The sequence below is a fragment of the Callorhinchus milii genome, unplaced genomic scaffold, assembly GCF_018977255.1.
Source record: "Callorhinchus milii isolate IMCB2004 unplaced genomic scaffold, IMCB_Cmil_1.0 Scaffold4, whole genome shotgun sequence".
Classification (NCBI taxonomy): domain Eukaryota; kingdom Metazoa; phylum Chordata; class Chondrichthyes; order Chimaeriformes; family Callorhinchidae; genus Callorhinchus; species Callorhinchus milii.
Window position 1 is genome coordinate 3189257 of NW_024704745.1, and position 21263 is coordinate 3210519.

The 21263-nt window shown below is 52.6% G+C and overlaps 1 protein-coding gene across 1 annotated transcript; it reads right to left on the reverse strand.

Moving 5' to 3' along the window:
- Positions 1 to 8693: 8693 nt before the first annotated feature.
- Positions 8694 to 20171, reverse strand: LOC103190950 (FH2 domain-containing protein 1). The gene is made up of 11 exons (XM_042333993.1): positions 19857 to 20171; positions 19338 to 19399; positions 18441 to 18543; positions 18044 to 18129; positions 17787 to 17887; positions 16909 to 16979; positions 16385 to 16492; positions 16095 to 16165; positions 13002 to 13119; positions 12559 to 12723; positions 8694 to 10694 (listed from the first exon to the last, which is right to left on the reverse strand). The coding sequence occupies exons 1-11, from the start codon at positions 20169 to 20171 to the stop codon at positions 8694 to 8696; spliced, it is 3201 nt and encodes a 1066-aa protein (XP_042189927.1).
- Between the last annotated feature and the right edge of the window lie 1092 nt (positions 20172 to 21263).

The following is a 21263-nucleotide window of genomic DNA, read 5'->3' on the forward strand; positions in this document are numbered from 1 at the left end:
CCCCCCCGTCAACCTGCCCCCGTCACCCCCCCCCGTCACCCCCCACCGTCACCCCCCACCCGTCACCCTGCCCCCCATCACCCCCACCCCGTCACCCCCCCCGTCACCCCCCCCGTCGCCCCCCCCCGTCACCCCCCCCCCGTCACCCCCCATCACCCTGCCCCCCGTCACCCCCCCCCGTCACCCTGCCCCTGTCACCCCCCCGTCACCCCCCGTCACCCCTCCCCCGTCGCCCCCCCCATCACCCTGCCCCCCGTCACCCCCCCGTCACCCCCCGTCACCCTGCCCCCATCACCCCCACCCCGTCACCCCCCGTCACCCTGCCCCGTCGCCCCTCCCCCGTCGCCCCCCCCCATCACCCTGCCTCCCCCCCATCATCCTGCCGCCCTCTCCCCCTCCATCACTCATGTTTATTGAGGTTCTGCGTTTTTTTGCCTCAGTAATAAACAATCTGAAAAGCATGGAATTGTGTGAGTGAGAGTCATAACCCAATTAAAAAAATGTTCACTCAATCCAGGACTGTTTGTGGGACATTGGCTGCCGTGTTTCTCCCACAAAATGTACAGTCACTTTACAGTATAATCTGTGAAGCACTTTGAGCCAACATCAACAAATTACTCTTGGACAGCGCCCTTCACGTCGGGAAGACATTTTTTGGACCCGAGCTGGGAGTTGGGATCAGGAGGGGTGGAGGGCAGGCTGGGAGGGTGGCTGAAGGCACGGTCGAAGAGGAAGGTCTTCAGACGGGACTTGAAGGAGGCAAGAGAGGGCGTGAGGTGGAGGGATAGAGTTCCAGAGTGTGGGGGGCAGAGATGCTGAATGCTCGATCACTAATGGTGGGGCGGGAAGTGCGGGGGACCTGAAGCAGGCCACCAAGCAGAGGGACCGGACCGACTGATGTGAGGTTAGGAGGTCAGAGACGTGGGTGGGGGGGTTTGAGGAGAGCAATGCCGTACTCGATTCTCTGTGGGATGTGGAGCCAGTGAAGCTCGTCACGAACAGGGGGGATTGGTTCGCGGAGCCTGGTGCGGGGGAGGACATGTAACTGCAGAGTTCTGAATAGTCAGTTTGTGAAGGGAAGAGTTGGGAAGCGCAGCAAGTGGGCAGTTGGCTTAGTCAAGCCGGGACACGATGAAAGCGTTGATCAGGGTCTCGGCAACCTGCAGTGAGGAGGAGTCAATGTTGCGGAGGTGGGGAAAGGTGGAACGGGTCAAGGTACACATGTGGCGTTTGAAGGATAGCTGACGGTCGAAAAGGACACGAGCCCTGAAGGACACACACGTGACAGTGCAGGGGCAAGAGGAGAAGCCGTTGGTGAACACAAAGTGCAGACAGTGGGAATGGTAGGATCGGAACCAGGTAAGGACAGAACCGTTGAGGTGGAGGTGAGGGGAGAGGCAGTGGAGAAGAATAGACATAATAATAATCCTTGTACTTGATATAGCGTTGTATCACGTCTTCAAGACGTCTCAAAGCGCTTCACAGGATATACTGTAAAGTGAATTGACTACGTATTTTGTGGGCGAACTGTGGCAACCAATTGCGCACAGCAGCGTCCCACAAACAGTCGTGGATTGAGTCACCAATTTATTATTTTTATTATTTTGAAGGGATTATTATCCCCGGAAAAGCGATCCGACTAACAACCGGGTTACTACTTACTGCTGCGTAAACAGAGGCGTGTGGATTAAGGAACCGTGCCTAAGGTTTGGCCCCGACCCGGGAATCCAACCTGGATCCTTTTGGGGTTTGATGTAAAGGCAACAATGACAATTTTGATTTATAGAATAAAATAATAATCTTGTATCCCCGAGGCGGTCGGGCCAGGGGGAGGGGGAGGAAGGTGACCAAAGGCGCGGTCGAAAAGAAAGGTCTTCTGCCAAGACCTGAAAATAGGAAGAGAGGGGGCGAGGGGAAGGGAGTGAGGAAGGGAGTTCCAGAGCCTCGGGGCGTAGTGGCTGAAGGCACGGCCGCCGAGGGTGGAGCGGAGGATTGGGGGACGAGGAGGAGGCCAGACCCGGAGGAACGAAGTCAACAGGTACTGTTTTGAGGAGAGAGGAGGTCAGAGAGGTTGGGGGGTGCAGAGGAGTGCAGGGACTTGAATACAAGGGTGAGGATCTTGAAGTCGATCCTCTCTGGGATAGGCAGTCAGTGCAGTCTGGCGAGGACTGGGGTGATCGGGAGCGGAGTTTGGTGCGGGTGAGAATGCGGGCGGCAGAGTTTTGAATGATCTGGATTTCATGGATGGTAGTGGAGGGGAGACCGGCGAGGAGGGCGTTAGAGTAGTCCAGCCGAGAAGCGACAAAGGCGTGGACCAGGGTTTCAGCGGCTTTTGGAGTGAGATATTGGCGGAGACGGGCGATGCGTCGGAGGTGGAAGAAAGCGGTGCTGGTGAGGGACCGGATGTGGATAATTGGGGGTCGAACCTGTTGCGTACGGGTTCGGAGAGTTTTAGGAGGAGGTCGGGAAGGTGGAGGAGGTGAGAGCCGTGTGATTTTAGACGTTGACGAGAGCCAAATAGAGAGAAAAACAGGGAGAAATAGAAAAAAAGAGAGAAATACAGAGAGATAGAGAGAGGAAAACGCAGACAGAGGGAGAGAGAAATGAGAGACAGAAGGAGAAATAGAGAGATGGAGAAGTGGAGAGACAGAGAGATGGCGCTGGTTGAAATCGGTGGAGCAGCAGCGCCGCTCAGTGGCTTTGAGGCGAAATTACATACACGTGTAATTGCTGATCGCGGCCACTGAGTGGCGCTGCTGCTCCACCGGCTCCACTAGCGGGGAGTGTATGGCCATCGTGTGGCCAAACAGTGTTACTGCAGCAGAGCTGGAAATAATTATTGCACTTTCTCTTTTGCATTCTCCACTGTCGCCTTCTCTCTCTCTCTCTCCCTTTAACTTCATCTCTCTTTCTGTCACCTTCACATTCTTTCTCTCAATTTATCTGTCTCTCACTCCCCCTCTTTCCTTCTCTTTCACTCTGCCGCTCACTTTTTCTCTCTGTCGCTTTCTCGCTTCCTCTCAACTCTGTGTCTCTGTGTCACCCTCTACGAAAATTATAATACCAATCTTTGCATTTGAAGATAGCACCTTATCCTCACACTTATAATAATAATAATAATAATCCTTGCATTTGATATAGCGCTTTTCACGTCGGGAGGACGTCCCAAAGCGCTTCACAGAATATACTGTAAAGTGAATTGACTGTATATTTGTGGGCGAACGCGGCGGCCAATTGCGCACAGCAATGTCCCACAAACAGTCGTGGATTGAAAATGACCAATTTTATTATTGTTTTTGGTTTTGGAGGGATTATTATTAGGCTCTGTGTGGAGTAAGGAAACTTGCCCAAGGTTTCGCCCTCTGCCTGGGATTGAACTCAGGTCTCTCGCTTGCAAAGCGAGTGCTCTAACCACTGAGCTACAGGACTCCACTTCTGTTCAGATCCTTTCACTCTCTGGCGTCCACCCTACCTCTCCGACCTGCTCACTCCCCACTCCACCGCCCGCTGTCTCCCTCGACAGACACCGGCCTCCTGCTCGTTCCTCCCACCCTCCGCCCCACCATCGGAGGTCGCGCTTTCAGCCACTGCGCTCCAAAACTCTGGAACACTCTCCCTCAATCCCTGCGCCTTGGCCCCCTTTCTCCCGTCTTTCGAGTTTGGCCTGAAGTCTTTCCTGTTCAACCGTGCTTACAGCCACCTCCCCTCTCCCCGCGGCTCGGAGTCAGGCTCTAAGACGCTCCCCTGTGTGGAGAGCACTCTATAAATTGTTGTTGTCATGTCGATGAGCCATTTCATAACGTTTCACAGAAAAAATGTAAAGTGAATTGACTGTGTATTTTGCGGGCGAAACACGGCAGCCAATTGCGCACAGCAGCGTCCCACAGACAATCGTGGATCCAGTGACCAAATTATGATTATTATTGTTATCGATTTTTTGAAGGGTTTATTACCCCCGTAAAGCAATCTGCCAATTGACAAACAACCAGGTTCCTACTTACTGTTAGGTAAACAGAGGCGTGCGGAGTAAGGAAATTTGCCTAAAATTTCTCCCCGCCCAGAAATTGAGCCCTGGTCCTCTCGCTTGCGAGGCGAGTGCTCTTACCACTAAAGAACAAACCCCCATATTATTCTTTGGATTGATGTAATAACAGAGGCAACAATGACAATTTGAATTCATAGAGCATAATAATATTGTATCGGACCCAGCGCCCCTCAATCCCAGGAGGACATCTCAAAGCAGGGTCTGGCTGTAAAACGTAGTGACTGTGTGTTTATTATTGCAGCCCCATGTGTGAACAGCAACGTCCCTGCAAACAGAGTGAAGCAAGTGAGAGTTTTAACGCAGGATAGAGTCTCGGAGCGCCACAGTATCAAAACGTCTCAGAGATTCACACAAGAATATCTGTCCAGTGACAGTTGTCATTTTCTTAGACACAAAAAAGCTGCATTTGTAACGCAGAGAATTTCTGCCAACAACAACAGAGACAGCCACCAGCAAATACCGATATTCCAGAGAGAGAGTATCAGACAGGGACTAGACAGAGAGAGTCTGAGAGACAGGGCAGGGCTTTCCTTCTTCCTGACCCGCCACTTCCTCTACATGACGGGCACCGAGGAGTTGGAGTTGGAGGAGAGGATGGGCGAGGCGTGAGAGGGTGGGCGGAGGAGACGGTTGGTGATGGAGAAGACGAGCCTGTGGTTGCTCTTGGGCTCCAAGATTATTTTGGAATAGAAGGACAATTTAGCGGGACGGAGGTGAGGGCGGAGCGGTAAGTTTTGATGAGGTTACAGCCAGATTTTCCAATGGACCGTTAAGTTAGATTTGAGTCAGGTTTGTTCAGCGGCACACACCTGTGCCTTAAGAGAACCGAGGTGACTGGTGTACCAGGATGACTTGTGTGAGTAGGAGGCAGTTTGGAAGGTGATGGGGGCATCAAGAGTGGCGGAGAGGGAGTCGTGGATGAGTGACCAAGATCATCATCGACCTCTCCTTGTCCACTGGCACCATTGCCATCCCTTCAAGATGGCCGTCAGCACCCCCATTCTCAAAAAACTTGCCTGGACCAATCCCTGCTCATCCCAATGATCACTCCCATCTCCCTTTCCTTTCCAAGGTCCTGAAACAAGTCGTTGCTTCCCAGCTTTCCTTCTTCCTGACCCGCCACTCCCTCTACAAACCCCTCCAATCGGGCTTCTGCACTATTGTAAGAAGTTGCATTAATAGCCTTGGGTAAAGTTACAAATTAAATTTTGTCAACCTGTGACCAGGGCTCCCTCTGTCTAGTCATCCTCCTTGACCTCTCTGCCGCCTTCAACACTGTCGACCACTCTATCCTCCTACACTGCCTCTCCTTTCAGCTCATTCTTCATGGTTTTGCTGTTGCCTGGTTCAAATCTTACCTTTCTCATCATCTCATGTTTTGTCCATGAACACTTCTGCTCGAGCCCCCACACAATCTTGTGTGGCGTTCCTCAGGGCTCTGTCCTTGGTCCTCTCCTCTTCAATATCTACATGCTCCCTCTTGGTGACATCATTGGCAGACATGGGGTCAACTTCCATATGTATCCGGATGACAATCAACTCTTTCTCTCTGCCACTACTGTCGACTCCAGGACCACTGCTCTCCACATATGGGGGACTCTCAGCCTGATTGGCTTTCAAAGACCTCTACGGCCCTCTGTGACCTGCTAACTCCATACAAATCTGTCCACTCCCCCTCTCTGTGTGTCTCTCTGACAGTGGGTATAAACTGGAGACAATGTCAGGGAGTGTAGAAGAAGCTCTGTCTTCGATCCATGTCCTCTCCTTGGGGTGGGGGAGCAATGTGCAGAGAGCATTGAGTGAGTGAGGGAGTGAGGGAGGGGGGAGGGAGGAAGGAAAGAAGTGGCAAAGAGTGTGTGAGGCACAGAGGACAGTTTATTCACTGAGTGGCATTATGTTTTACAAAAATAAAGGGAGTGGGCAAAACTGTGGCAAATGGAATTCAATGTGGGAAAGTGTGAGGTCATCCACTATGGATCCAAACATAGCAAAGCAGAATACTTTCTAAATGGTCAGACACTAAGAACTGTGGAGGAGTAAAGGGATTTGGATATCCACATACACAAATCACTAAAAACATACCCACAGGTACAAAGAGTTATCAAAAAAACTAATGGGATGTTAGCCTTTATCTCAGGGGGTGCTGGTATTGTACAACAACAATAACTTGCATTTATACAGCGCCCTTCACGTGGGGTAGCGTCCCAGAGCGCTCCACAGTTGCGGAGTCTGACAATGAGCCGAGGGGAGCGGGAGGGGGTAACCATAAGCATTGGAGCCTGCTGTGTGATGAAGGTACGGAGATTCGTGCCGGTGGGTATCCAGGCGGAGTTTAGAATTAATTGTATTTTGTGTATGGTGGAGCTGGAGAGACCAGCGAGGAGGGCATTGGAGTAGTCCAGCCAGGAAATGATAAAGGCATGGACAAGGGTTTCAGCTGCGTCAGTTGTGAGGTACAGATGGAGGCGGGCAATGTGATGGAAGTAGAAAAAAGCGTTTCTGGTCAGGGAACGGACATGTGGTAGAAAGGAAAGCTGGGGATCGAACTGACACTGTAGAGGGAGTGATGTTTCAACTGTTTTGAGCCTTGGTCAGACCCCATCTGGAGCATTGCGTTCAGTTTTGGAAGGCAGGAAGGATGTATCGGTCCTGGAGGGGGTGCAACCCAGATTCACCAGAATGATGCCATGGCTTAAAGGATTAAATTATGAGGACAGGTTGCATAAATTTGCTCTATATTTCCTTGAGTTTAGAAGGTTGAGGGATAATCTGATTGAGGTTTTAAAATAATAATGGATTCAATAGGGTAGATACAGAGGAACTATTTCCTCTGGTGGGTAACACAGAACAAGGGGGGGCATCATCTTAAAATTAGAGCCAGGACATTTAGGAGTAAAATCAGGAGGCAGTTTTTCATCCAAAGGGCAGTGGAAATCTGGAACTCTCTTCCCCAAAAGGCTGTGGATGCTGGATTTCAAGACTGAGGTGGATATTTGTTAGGTCAGGGTATTAAGGGATATGGGGCAAGGGAGGGTAATTGGAGCTGAGGTACAGATCGGTCAAGATCCTACAGAATGAAAGAACAGATTTGAGGGGTGGAATGGTTTACCCCTGTTCCTAAGTCACTGTAAATATTTTAGTTTAACATTCCCTTCATAATGTCCAGAGAGAGAGGGAAAGAGACAGAGCAGGAAAGAGAAAGAGTGCGCACGAATGAGAATAAAGAAACAGAAGGAAAGAGAGAGGGAAAGCGAGCGAGAGAATAAGCAAAGATTGACTATGTTGCAAACATACAACACATCTTCAGTGCAAAGTTATTTAATTTAGGAAGACGATCCTTAGGAATAATTTTCCAGAAGTTTTCGTGACTCTCATTCGTCATTGAGAGGAACAAAGGGTCACCCTGAAGTTCACACATCTCCATCTGAAGATCTTTTGGTTGCTGCTCAATTGACGCCGCCTTATTATTTTCAATAAACTAATGTTTCCCACTTTTGCATTTGCACAGCGCCTTTCAGGTCGGGAGGATGTCCCAAGAGAGGGATTTGGATCCGAGCTGGGAGTCAGTATGGGTGAGGGCGGAGGGCAGGGTGGGTACGAGGGTGGCCGAAGGCTCGGTCGAAGAGGAGGATCTTGAGACTTACACTGAAATCCTCTAATTTCCACTTCTATCTTCCGTTTCCTACCGGGAATGATATTCCTGCTGGGCTGACCGCAAGAGAGGCCCCCCCCATTGACCACAAGAGAGGTACACACCTGTGAAGTCTGAAATGGTTTGCAAGCCCCATAAAATCACCCAGAGAGAGAGAGAGTGGGAGAGGGAGAGTGATTATGTGAGGGACCGAGGGTTAGAGAGGAGGGTGGGATCACGACTCACCGGTTGGTGTGACTGTGAAGCACAGGATAAGAAGGAATCCGTCGCAGTTCATGGTGGGTTTGCGCTGAGTGGCCACTGATTGCGTGAAGGCAGAGAGTGCGACACAGGAGATTAGTGTGTGTCCAGCACCTCGGCCCTCCCCCTCACCCCCAGCTGATCCCGTCACATCTCTCCGCTCAGCGTTTGCTGGTAACCAGTCTCCAGTGACAAGCCCCCTCACCCCCTCAACCCACCCTCCCACCCCAAATCAAATGCAAACACAGAGATAGCGTCCTGGGGGAACCCGGTGCAGTGTGACAGTCAACTGGGGATAGTGTCGGGTGTCTGAATGACCGGGGCCAATAGAAAGTTGTGGAATATGTGCCAACAATTCCATTGAAAATTGCGGGGAGTTGATTGGCGCTATTGAGAGGTACATTTTATTGCTGACCTACGTTTTTTCACTTTATTGATAAAAACTAAACATGAAGAAATGACACATCACAGAGATTGTTGAAACCTGACCCTAACCCTGAACTGGGAGCTCGCCCCAGCTCTTGTTGGACAGTGCAAACTCTGCCTCCGATTGGCACCAACTGATCCCTGCCAGGCACCCTCCTCGCCCCTACTCCACCTGCTGGGAGCTTACCATGAGACCTCAGAGCCTCCCGGATTCCCCATCAATCCCCGCCAAACCCCATCCCACCAGCTCCCCCCACTGTACCCCTCCCAGATGACTCCCACCCCCCCCCCTAACAGCCTTCCACCTGCACTGTTGGTGGTAGCTGTTCTCTAAGCCTGTGGCTGCTCCCTGCTCCCTTTGCTCACTTTACTGAAGCGTTTGAAAAGTGTGGCCAGGAAACCCCCCCTCGAGCTCATCCCCTGCCCTGCCCCCGAGCCAGCCCCTTGCCCTGCCCCCGAGCCAGCCCCTTGCTCTGCCCCCGAGTCAGCCCCTTGCCCTGTCCCCGAGCCAGGTCCTTGCCCTGCCCCCGAGCCAGCCCCTTGCCCTGTCCCCGAGCCAGGTCCTTGCCCTGTCCCGGATCCAGCCATTTGTCCTGGCCTCTGTCCAGCTCCTGAGCCAGCCTCCTGCCCCACCCCTGAGCCAGCCTCCTGCCCCACCCCTGAGCCAGCCTCCTGCCCCACCCCTGAGCCAGCCTCCTGCCCCACCCCTGAGCCAGCCTCCTGCCCCACCCCTGAGCCAGCCTCCTGCCCCACCCCTGAGTCAGAGCCAGCCCCTTGTCCTGATGCCTGCCCCTGGAGGCCCTGGACCCTGACAGAGGGTTTGCTGGGTTTCCTGGTGAAGAAACTGGTGAGGGACCAGGGCGAGTCCACGGGGGGCCTGCTGTCTTGCTCCGGGGAGCTGCTGGTTTGGTCTGATCCCGGGAACCTGGTGTCAGGAGAGGAGTCCTGATCTCCAGAGAGACCCAGAGACCGGCAGGACTTCTTGCGGCCAGGTTTGTCCATGGAGAAGCTGATAATCAGGGAAGGTTTGCGACGCGAGGGAGTCGGGATCTCGGAGGGCTTTGTGGGAGGAGGAGGAGGCGAAGGCTGCTCTCCAAACACATCCGAGCGAAGGGAAGATGATGCTGGTGACGGGCTTGAGGATTTACTGCGAGAGAAGCCGACAGAAGGTGTGCGGCGGGAGCGGGAGGAGTGGCTTGCTTGCTCACAGGGGGGTTTTCGAGGAGAGGATGGAGGTCGCTCCTCCGAGGAGAAAGAACGTTTCTTGTCGAAATTAAACGATTTTGCCCGAGGTTTCCTAGTGGCTGGTGATGACGGATGACTTTCTGACTTCCCGATGAAAAAGAGAGACTTCAGCCCTGACGGGGAGTTGAGTGGGGAAGGAAGCGGGGAGGAGGGCAGGGAGAAGGGCAGGGAAGGTGTTGCTCGAGCAGCCAATGTGCACTCACTGAGGACCAGTTTTAGACCAGGAGACGGAGGGGTTTGGGAATCCTCTCCGCCTGTAGGAATCAGCCCATCAGACAGCCCTTTCTTCACGCTCCCTATCGAATCTGGCTGAGAATGTTCTGGAAGGTCAGCTTGGGAGTGGTCCTCAGGACCAGGGGAGCAGCTGAGTTGCGCTGCGGGTGGAGACATGTTGGAGCCTTTGGTGAAGTCTATGGGGAACGAGGCGAATGTGTGCCTCTGGTTCTCCCTGAGCTCCTTCTGCTTGGGTTCTTCCTGCCTGGGCTCCTCCTGCCTGGGTTCCTCCTGCCTGGGCTCCTCCTGCTTGGGCTCTTCCTGCCTGGGCTCCACCTGCTCGGGCTCCTCCTGCTTGGGCTCCTCCTGTCTGGGCACATCTTGGATAGGAGCCAGACCAGCAGTGCCCTCTCCCTCCGTGGCCTCCATTTCCAAACTCTTCCTCGTTTCTGTGCTAGATTCCTCAGAGATCCGTGAGGTGGCAAATGCCAACTGCTTGGCTTGCTGTCTGGCCCCAGGCCTATCCTGCAGGCGCAGCACCCTGCGCGACACTGCCCTCAGGTGCATAGCCTCCTCATTGCTGGGCAGCTCACAGCCAGCCTCGCTCTGCCCCTCGGCCCCTCGAATGAGCCTGAGTGAGTGGCTGCGGCCCAAGGCTCCGGGCTGGGTGGACCTCTCCTGCCTCAGGCTCCTGCGACCAAGGCCATTACTGTAGTCACGAAGCAGGGCGAGCTCCAGGCTGGCGGCCTGCATGGGGCACTCCCTGTGTGAGCAACTGGCGATAGAGGTTCTCTTCTCCTTCTTCTCCTGCTCCCTCCTCTCCCGCTCCCTCCGCTTGCGTTTGATCTCCAGCTCTGCTCGATCCTCGTTTTCCTAAAGTCAGAGAGAAACCATCACTACGTGGTCTGGCCACAATCTCAGTCACACGGCCATGTTCCCAGCGCCTGGAATCCACCTTGATTGGTTTGCAAGAGGTTAAACAGCTGCTTACTCCGCACCTCCCAACTGGTGGAACCATCGCTCAATGGGAAGGGATATGGCCCAAGCTACAGACAGGAAGATGGTGAACACGCTCTCATGCTTTTCATAATGAGCTGTATTGCCTACCAGGAAGCTCACAGGGAGTTTCCAGTTCCTACTATCCACCTAGTGAGGGCTCAAACCCGAGCTTGTCGGATATTGAAGGACCAACTGGTGACTATCCTCTTTGGGGTGGAGGTAGGCACAGGGAGCTGAACTGGCTCTAATATGACATGTTTGCACAATCACGGTTTCGGAGCCGAGCTGAGGGTCGGCATCGGGAAGGGATGGGAACAAGGGGAAGGAAGGTGACCGCAGGCACTGTCGAAAAGGAGGGTCTTGAGATGGGTCTTCCTTGAGAAGGAGGCAAGGGTGAGGGCGAGGCAGAGGGGCTGCAGGTTGGAGTTCCAGAGGGTGGGGGCAGAGTGGCTGAAGGCCCACCCACCAATAGTGGGGCAAGTGAGGCAGGGGACGTGAAGCAGGTCGGAGCCTGCTGAGCGGAGGGAGTGGGCAGGTTAGTAGGGGTTTAGGAGGTCACAGAGGTAGTGGGAAGCAAGGCCATGGAGGGCTTTGAAAGTGAGGACCAGGATCTCGAACTGCATCCTCTGGGTGATGGGTCTTGTTGACATTCAACTGCAGAAAGTTAGCTCTCATCCAGGACTTGATTAGAGGGGATCTTATAGAAACCTATAAGATCATCAAAGGGCATGATAAAGTAGATAGTGGGAGATTGTTTCCCCTGGTTGGAGAAAATAAAACAAGGGGTCACAACCTTGAAATCAGAGGCAGCCCTTTCGCACTGAGTTGAGGAAGAACTTCTTCACTCAAAGGGTGGTGAATGTATGCAACTTACTACCCCAAAGGGCTGTTGATGCTCAGTCCTTTAAACAGATTCAAGACTGAGATAGATAGATCTCTTTTTGCAAAAGGGATTAAGGGTTATGGGGATAAGGAAGGGTCAGGTTATTAGCTGGAGTTAGACTAGAAGATCAGCCATGATTGAATGGCAGGGCAGGCTCGAAGGGCCGAATGGCCTACTCTTGCTCCTACATGTTATGTTATGTTATGTTATGTTATGTTATGCTATGTTATGTTATGTTATGTTATGATGTTCGACAGGCAGTCTGTGAGGGCAGCAGTGGTCCTGGAATCGAGTGTGGAGGCAGAGATAGAGGTGGGTGTCATCCACATACATGTGGAAGATGACTCCATGTCTGCAAATGATGTCACCAAGAGGTAGCATATAGATATTGAAAAGGACAGGGCCAAGAACAGAGCCCTGAGGGTTGCCACATTTGGAAGGTACAGGGGCTGGAGGAGAAGCCATTCGTGGAGACAAAGTGGAGACGGTGGGAGAGATAGGATTCAAACCAGGCAAGGGCAGGTCCGCGAAGATTGAGCTGAGAGGAGAGGCGGTGAAGGAGGATGGAATGATCGATAGTCTCGAAGGCAGGAGAGTCGAGGAAGACAAGGAGGCAGAGAGAGCCGTGGTCGCAGACGTTCAGAATGTCGTTGTAAGATGCGTCCCTCCAGGAAGAGAGTGTACAATGCATTCCAACAACCTATCTGTGGGATTTCCATGTGTAGGTATAACAACTTGCACTTATATGGCACCCTTCACATGGGGTAATGTCTTGGAGAGCTTACAATAGGTGGAACTCTCCCCCACCCACCGAATACTCTCCACCCCACCCCCATACCCCGGGACTCCCTGTACCTGCCGTGCGCGGAGGAACCTGTGAGTGAAGCTGTTGAAGATGGAGCAGCACTCCTCCAGATTGAATCGCTCCTCATCCTCACACAGGAACTCAGCCAGAGCACGTCTCGCAGTCTCGAACGTAGCCACTGCTCCCCCCATCTCCGCCAGCTGGGTACCCGCCTCCTGCAACACAGACAGCCTGAGCCCTTCACACACACACACACACAACCTGAGCCCCTCACACACAGATAACCTGAGCCCCCCTCACACACACAGCTTGAGCCCTCATACACACTCACACAGACAGCCTGAGCTCCTCGCACACACACAAACAGGTTGAGCCCCTCTCTCACACAATACACACACACAGACTGAGGTTGCGGTTGGGTGCGGTTGGGTGGGGGACGGGGTTGGGTGGGGGCCGGTGGAGGGTGGGGGTTGGGTGGGGGTCAGGATCTAACCTGCACAAAGTCCTGCACCTGCTGCCACAGGTCAGGCTGGCAGCTCAGTGTCGCCCCCAGTGACTCCAGCTTCCTTTTCAGTGTCTCCAACTCACTGTGAACCTCCTGTGTGAACATCCTGCCCCAAAGAGTGACAAAGTGTGAGAGAGAAAGGGAGAGAGACAGAGTGTGAGAGAGTGGGTGAGAGAGTGAGCATGAGAGAGAGAGCGTGAGGGGGAGTATTAGGTATAAAAAGAAATAGTCAATCTGATGATGAAACTGACTATTTTGAATACCGAGATTCTGATAAGACCAAATATCAGAATGGAGGTCATTAGAGAAATTCAAGACGCTTAAATTGGCCGAAAAAAGCAATTCAAAAGCATATTCCAGAGAAGAGGGGGAAACCAGTCCCTCGGTCGCTCAACCAATTGAGGCTATTAAGAGAAATAGGCCAACCAACTCACGAAAGAAAATGAAAAATATATTCTGACAGGGTGAGCAGTATGGGTTCGACCCTAAACTGACTCTATATACCCGAGTACGGAGTTCGCAAGACGAATTCCATCGGATTGTGCAAGTTCCAAAAGATCTCTCCATGGAGGGATGGACAGGTCTTGTGATGCCAGGTGGGTTTCGAACGAACAGGATTTTTTAGGGTTCATACAAGGCAGAAAACATACCGCGAGTGAATGAGAGAGAGTGAGGGGTCAGGTGCCAGAACCGCATGGGAGAATAATAATAATAATCCTTGCATTTGATATAGCGCTTTTCACGTCTTCTAGACGTCTCAAAGCGCTTCATAGAATATACTGTAAAGTGAATTGTCTGTATATTTGTGGGCGAATGCGGCAGCCAATTGCGCACAGCAATGTCCCACAGACAGTAGTAGATTGAAAATGACCAATTTATTATTGTTTTTGTTTTGGAGGGATTACTATTAGGTGTGTGGAGTAAGGAAACTTGCCCAAGGTTTCGCCCTCTGCCTGGAATTGAACTCAGGTCTCTCGCTTGCAAAGCGAGTGCTCTAACCACTGAGCTACAGGACTCCGAATGTCACAGCAGGGAATTGGGAGGGTAAAGAATGCTCAGTAAGTTCAAAACTTGGGCAAAGAATCTTAGTAAAGGGGAGCGAGGAAAGAACGATCGTTGACAGGATTCCCAATATAAGAGCAGACCCAACTCTGCATCTGACAAAACACAAAATACTGCAAACGCTGGAAATCTGAAACATAAACAGAAGTCGCTGAGAATGCTCAGCAGGTCAGGCAGCATCTATGGAGAAAGGAAAGTGAGTCAACATTTCGGGTCCACGACCTGACCCGAAACGTTGACTCACTTTCCTTTCTCCATAGATGCTGCCTGACCTGCTGAGCATTCCCAGCGACTTCTGTTTTTGTTTCTGCATCTGACCACCTTTCTCCAGGAGGGAAAAACGGGGGCAGCAAAGACTGTTCTCGCCGCGGGGTAGCAGTCCACTAAAAAAATACACGGACCGCGCAAAAGCCCTTGTTAGGGAAATGGAGCCTGAGAGTTCCAATAATCTCTGTTTTCTGTTTCCCAACAGAAGCTAGTAATAATAATAATAATAATAATCCTTGCATTTTGATATAGCGCTTTTCACGTCAGGAGGACGTCCCAAAGCGCTTCACAGAACACACTGTAAAGTGAATTGACTGTATATTTGTGGGCGAACGCGGCAGCCAATTGCGCACAGCAATGTCCCACAAACAGTCGTAGATTGAAAATGACCAATTTATTATTGTTTTTGGTTTTTGGAGGGATTATTATTAGGCGTGTGGAGTAAGGAAACTTGCCCAAGGTTTCGCCCTGCCTGGAATTGAACTCAGGTCTCCCACTTGCAAAGCGAGTGCTCTAACCACTGAGCAATTGCACATGGGAAGAAAAACAGTTGAAAAATCCAGTGAGCATACCCACATACACACATAGAAAGTGTGTCAGGATTAAAATCCTTAACAGGCGTTCTGCCTGACATAAAAAATGTTGAAGAGTGATTGAGCTCAGCGATTTCAATTGCTAATTTGATTTCATTGCCCAATAAATTGGCAGTACAAATTTACCTGCAATCTGGGATTAGGAAGGACCTCATTATTCTTGAGTGAGGTGATTTAGTCAAAAGCGCTCAATGAATTATTTAAAAAAAAACTTATCATCCAGGAGAAAAGGTTTCCCAAGAAAATGGAGCAAATACAGGCTTTTAGGTGAGAACCCCTGGGGCACTCGCATCCAAAGTAACAGAATTGTTTTTCTAAAGAACTGTGTGGAGAAATTGGTGATGACTCCAGACAGGAAAGGATTTGTGCTATCATCTCAATTCAATTCTTCAGAGTCAGAACAATGAGAACTTGTAGTAAAAGATGCAGAAAAGCATTACCGGTACTAACACACTTCACTATACCACATCATAACATACTACACCCTTGGGCAACCTTTAGGACATCAGAAAGGTGGAATACACGCTGGTGGAAACGATTGGGCAGACATGCTCGCTCCCTCTGCCTGTATTTTACGAGCAGCAGCCAGTAGCAAAAGTGTCTGGTGACAGGAGTCGTTGATTGTGGCTTTGCTGCAGACCTCAAACTAACTAACAGATTGGTAACCTTCCCATTTGAACCAAAGAGAAAAAATTAGGAGGAGATCTCAAGTTGTTTTGACAACGCGAATGGAAAAAACAATTGATTCCGCTAAAACGAGTACAGGAATACATGATTACAATGGCCCATGAGGGATCGGAGAGTCTACATAATGGAATTGAGGGGATTCCGGAGAACTTAGGTGTGTCCTGGTGGCCCGAGATCATAAGAAAACAATACGTGGAGGAATGCACATGGTGCACACAAGTAAATCGTAGTAACGTACAACAAAAATTGGAACATGTCAAAATGGATCATCTGTGGAAGAGGGTCTATTTAGATTTTGTCGGACCCCTACCCAAAAGGGAAAGGGAGAACGTGTATGAGAGAGTGTGTGTAAAAACAGTGTACGAGAGTATGTGAGAGAGAGAGTTTGTGTGACTGCAACTGAGTCACAAAGAAGAGCTCCCACTCCCACCCACAAAACATAAGATTATTATAGTATTATTTCTCTACACACCTCGAGGCCTCTTTGATGTTCTTCAGTTTAGTGGGAAATTCCAGCAGCTTTTTATCATTTTTCTCCACCTCCTAGATAGACCGACAGAAACTGAGACCCTCCATCACACCACCATCCCCTCACAACCCTCCTAAGCCCCCACGCCCTCCCCCCCACACCCCCCCACATCACTCTACACCCCCCCACACCCTTCCTCCACACTGCTGCCCCTACACCCTCTGCCCTCACTCCCAGGTCAGGGTTATAGACACAGTAAAGCTCCCTCTAAAGCAATGATGTTGTTCACTTACCATCACCACAAAGTGCATCAGGTTCATCCCCGGTTTGTTGGCTCGCGTGTCAGCCAGTTTGAGGAGCGATGACATCCGGAAGCCCACTGCACTGCCAGCATATCCCCCCTATCACCTCCCCCAAGAGAGAGAGCATTAGCCCCTGCATGGCCCTTGTACGCCATAACCCCCCCCAGCCCTGTCCCCCTTCTCCCCGCCCAGCCCTGCCCCATTTCCCCAGCCCTGCCCCCCAAGCCCTGCCCCCCTCCAGCCCCCCTAGCCTTGTCCCCCAGCCCTGCCCCCCCAAGTCCTGCGTCCCTCAGCTCCCCCAGCCCTGCCCCCCATCACCCCCAGCCTGCAACCCTGTCTCCCCCCAGCCCTGCCCCACTGTTCCCCCCAGCCTGCCTCCGCCCAGCTCTACCGCCCCCAGCCCTGCACCCCCCGCAGCCCTGCCACACCCAGCCCTGCCCCCCATGCCCAGCCTTGTCCCCTCCAGCCGCCCCAGCCCCTCAGACACACCGCCCCACTTGGCCCCATCCTCTCACCTCGTTCATGTAGTTTCCTGCCTTCAGCACGAGCCGCATCACCGTGTGCAGCTCCCCACAGCCCAGCAACTCTGCAACACAAAACATGGGACATAGGACAGGAGACACGAGACAAGGGAAAGGAGACACGGAACAACAACAAAAAAATTGTATAGAACCTTTCACGTCAGGACGACGTCCCCGGTACGTACACTATGTGATGCGCAAAAGCAACTACATGCATTTACGCTGGGCCCTGTATGCGAGGCAGCATCTCAGAGCATTTAACAGTGGCGGAGCTTGACATCGAGCCGGGGGAGACATGGTCGAAGAGGAAGGTCTTCAGATGTGATCTGGAGATGGGACAAGGAGGGGAACAAGGCGTAGGGATAGAGGGGGAGAGTACCACAGGCTCAGAGCGTAGTGGATGAAAGCAATGGTGGAGGGGAGAGGACAAGTGAACAAGCAGGAGGTCAGAGCCAGCTAGATGGTGGAGTGGGAGTAAGCAGGTGGAGAGATAGGGAGGTGCCAGTGCATGAATGGATTTGTAAATGAGTGAGAGAATCTTGAAATCGATCTGTCTGCAATGGGTGATGGCGGTGTACGTATTATGAATGTTGAAGCTCCGGAAACCGTTGAGGAGAGCATTAGAATAGTCATGGAGGAAGGTGACGAACCCTTGGACGAGTGTTTTGGCTGAGTCTGGGGTGAGGTACAGTCGGAGATGGACAACATGGGGGAGGTGGAGGAAGGCAGTCCTGGTCAGGGACCGGATGTTGGGAAGGAAGGACGGCTAGGGTTTGAAGCTGACGCTTAGATTGCGCACGGGTTTGGTCAGTCTGAGGGATAGATTGGGGAGTTTGACTCCCGTCTGCACCAAACGCAGAGTCTATACGTACCATGAGCCGCCTCAGTCAGCGTGCGGAGACAGAACCGCAGAGACCTCAAACGTGGCTGGAATTCCTCCCTCACCACCATCGCTTCCAACCGCTCCGCGTAACTTAGTCAGGAACAGGGCATAGGTCACAGGTCAGAGAGCACCCGCAGCACTGAGACCTCCAACCTCCCCCCACCCCCACACCTCACTTCATATCCCCAGCCTTTCCCCTGCTCCGCACCCCATTCCCAGCCCTGCCCACGCCCCTACCCCACCTACCTGGGCATGTCCACCAAGTGCAGCAGGAATAGCTCTGCCTCGCTGAGCCCCACCCGGTCGCCCCTGAATCCTCGCAGCTTCTTCACCTGCCGCAGAGATCAGCAACCTCAGTGACATTCCCTCCTCTATTCCACCCCCATTCCCTGTTCCCACCCCCATTCCATTCCCACCCTCTTTTCCCCATTCCCTCCCCCATCCCCTTCCTAACCCACATTACCACTCCCATTCTATCCCCTCCCCCATTCTCACCCCATCCGCACCACATTCCCATCTACTATTGCCACCACATATCTCAGCCCATGATTTGCATTCCCAACTTATCCCCCATGCCCAGAGGTAACCTCGCCCACTGCTCAGGTATCAGATCATAGGGCCCAGCACAAGTGGGAGAACAAACCTCCTCCTTGTCTGGCAGCAGTTTTTGGAGCTCAATTAGTTTCTCAGCTCCATACGCAGCCGACGCTCCCTGTTTGATATCCTCCAGAATGTCCTGCACCGGCCTGAGAGAGGCCAAGACAGAGACTTGGTCAGTCTTCGGCCCAAACAGCCAGACACACACATACACACACACCCACACAGCCAGACACACACACACAGCCAGAGACACACGCAGGCAGACACACAACAACAACAGCAAAATTACAGTGGTATAACGCCTTTCATATCAGGAGGTCGTCCCAAGACCCTGGACAGTCAAGAGTTTTGGATCCTAGCTGGGGGTCGGGATCAGGGAGGGTGGAGGGCGGGGTGGGGAGCAAGCAGGGTAATCAAAAGAAGAGGGTCTTGAGATGGGTCTTGAAGGAGGCAAGGGAGCGGGCGAGGCGGAGGGACTGAGGGATAGAGTTTCAGAGGATAAGGGCAGAATGATAAAAGGCCCGACCACTAATTTGGGGCGAATGAGGTGTCGGATTTGAAGCAGGCCAGAGCCTGCTGAGCGGAGGGAGCGGGCAGGATGGTAGGAGGTTGGAGAGGCAGTGGAGAGCATGACCATGGAGGGCGAGGATGGGGTTGATAGAGTCACGGAGCCTGGTGTGGAGAGGATGCTTGATGCAGAGTTCCGGATGACCTGCAATCTATGGAGGGAGGAGTTGCGGAGGCCGACAAGCAAGGAGTTTACAAAGTCAAGCCTTGATGTAATGAAAGCGTGTATGAACACACAAACAGCAAGACACACAAACACAGCCAGACACAAACACACACACAGCCAGAGAGACACACACACACACACAGCCAGCGACGTACACATATACAGCCAGATACACTTATACAGCCAGACACACACAGGGATAGTTACCTTTTAAATTGTTTGAGGAAGATGCTGATATTCATGCTGCGTTTCGAATCCAGGATTGAAACCTGGGAGAGAAGCGGAAACGTGAGAGACTACACAGGTCTGACTGTAGCATCCTGACTGGGACACCGACTTTGTCCAGGTGGGGGCTGGCGGGGTACAGGCGGTGGGGGTGAAGTTACGCGTGTGTGGGGTGAGGTACAGGCAGGCGGGGTGAGGTACAGGATGGGTGGGGGGTTGTTGACATACAGGTGGGGGAGGTTGAGGTACAGGTGGGGGTGGGGGTGAGGTACAGGTGGTGGGGTGGGGGGTTGAGTTACAGGAGGGGGAGGGGTGTGAGTTAGAGGTGGGGGTGTGAGGTACACACCTCTACGGCCCCCCCTCCCCCCATGGCCCCTCCTCACCTCTGCGGTTCCCACTCTCCCCCGCGGTCCCTTCTCACCTCTGCGGCCCCCCCTCTCCCCCACGGCCCCACCTCATCTCCGCGGCACCCTCCCGCCAACCCCCATGGCCCCTCCTCACCTCGATGGTCCCCCCTCTCTGGGGGGATTTGGCACGGAAGCTCTTGCGGACGCTCAGGTTTTTGGGCTGCTCTCTGCGGCCGAACAGCTCCTCCATGGAGCTGGTGTCGATGTGGACAGCGCTGCGGTCACTCTCCCCCAAAGATGCCGTCCAGATGTTCTGCCGGCCAACCACACGGTCCTGGGGCAGCGTCTCCCAGTTAAAGTTCCTGAGCCGGGAGCCACGGGGCCTCCCGTAGCCTCCACCGGGGGGGGCGCCCTTGGCCGGAGGAGGGGTGAGTATGAGAGGAGAGTCTGTGTATGTTTGAGAGTCCATGTGTGACAGTGTGTGTCTATGCGAGAGAGTGTATGCATGAATCTCTGCTTAAGTGACTGACAGAGTGTGTAGAGTGTGTGTTCATGTATGCCATGTGTGACAGTATGCGTGTGTGTTTAGAAGCTCGACTCAGTGATGATAGCACTCTTGCCTCTGAGTCAGAAGGTTGTGGGTTCAAGCCCCCACGTGAGGACTTGGATTGTTAGCTGACGCTCCAATGCAGTGCTGTGGGGGGTGGGGGTGTTAGATTGTAGGAGGTGCCATCCTTTGGGTGAGACGTTAAACTAAAGTCTGGTGGCGCTATTGGAAAAGAGAAGGGAGCTTCTCTCTCCCGGAGTCCTGGCCAACAATCCCTCAAATAAAATTGGACTTCCTCACTCCACGACTGCGTGTAGGACACTTCTGTGTGCAATTGGCTGCTGCATTTCACTCACAAACTACACGGTCACTACACTGTACAGCAAATCCAATGAAGTGATTTGAGGTGTCCTTCTGACATGATAAAGCTGTATAATATCAAAGGCTTATTATTATTGTTGATTGGTTATTAATAATTATCCTTGCCTTTGATATAGCGCTTTTCACGTCTTCTCGACACCTCAAAGCGCTTCACAGAATATACTGTAAAATGAATTGACTGTATATTTGTGGGCGAAACGCGGCAGCCAACTGCGCACAGCAGCGTCCCCACAAATAGTCGTGGATTCAAGTAACCAATTTATTATTGTTTTCTTTCTTGAGGGATTTTTGGTGATGAGGGTCTGTCCTGGGCGGGCGTGTCAGTACTAACGCTCTTGTTCCTGTTCCCAAACTCCGCACGCCAATTGTGCTGTCAGTTGGAAGCTTCTGGAATCACACCACTCCGAGCTCGGATGAACGTTATCGGTGACTGACGATGCGGTGTTTCCCGGCTGCCGGCGACAGTGAAACCCGACCGATCACAACCTCCGCACTCCTCTCCCAGCAAGGGTGATGGAGGCGGAGCCGGCAACCAGTCCGGCTCCTCCTCCTCCTCCCCCTCCTCCCCCTCCTCCTCCACCCCCTTCCCCTCCTCCTCCACCCCCTCCCCCTCCTCCCCCTCCTCCTCCCCCA

What these genes read in the sequence shown, in the direction of transcription:
- LOC103190950 (XM_042333993.1), bottom strand. Translation starts at nt 20,171, where the DNA reads ATGGACTCTCAAACATACACAGACTCTCCTCTCATACTCACCCCTCCT. An exon ending in TGCTGCCAGACAAGGAGGAG is followed by an intron (nt 18,130 to 18,440) that starts GTTTGTTCTCCC and finishes TCTCTGCGGCAG; the next exon opens with GTGAAGAAGCTGCGAGGATT. An exon ending in CACTTGGTGGACATGCCCAG is followed by an intron (nt 17,888 to 18,043) that starts GTAGGTGGGGTA and finishes TTCCTGACTAAG; the next exon opens with TTACGCGGAGCGGTTGGAAG.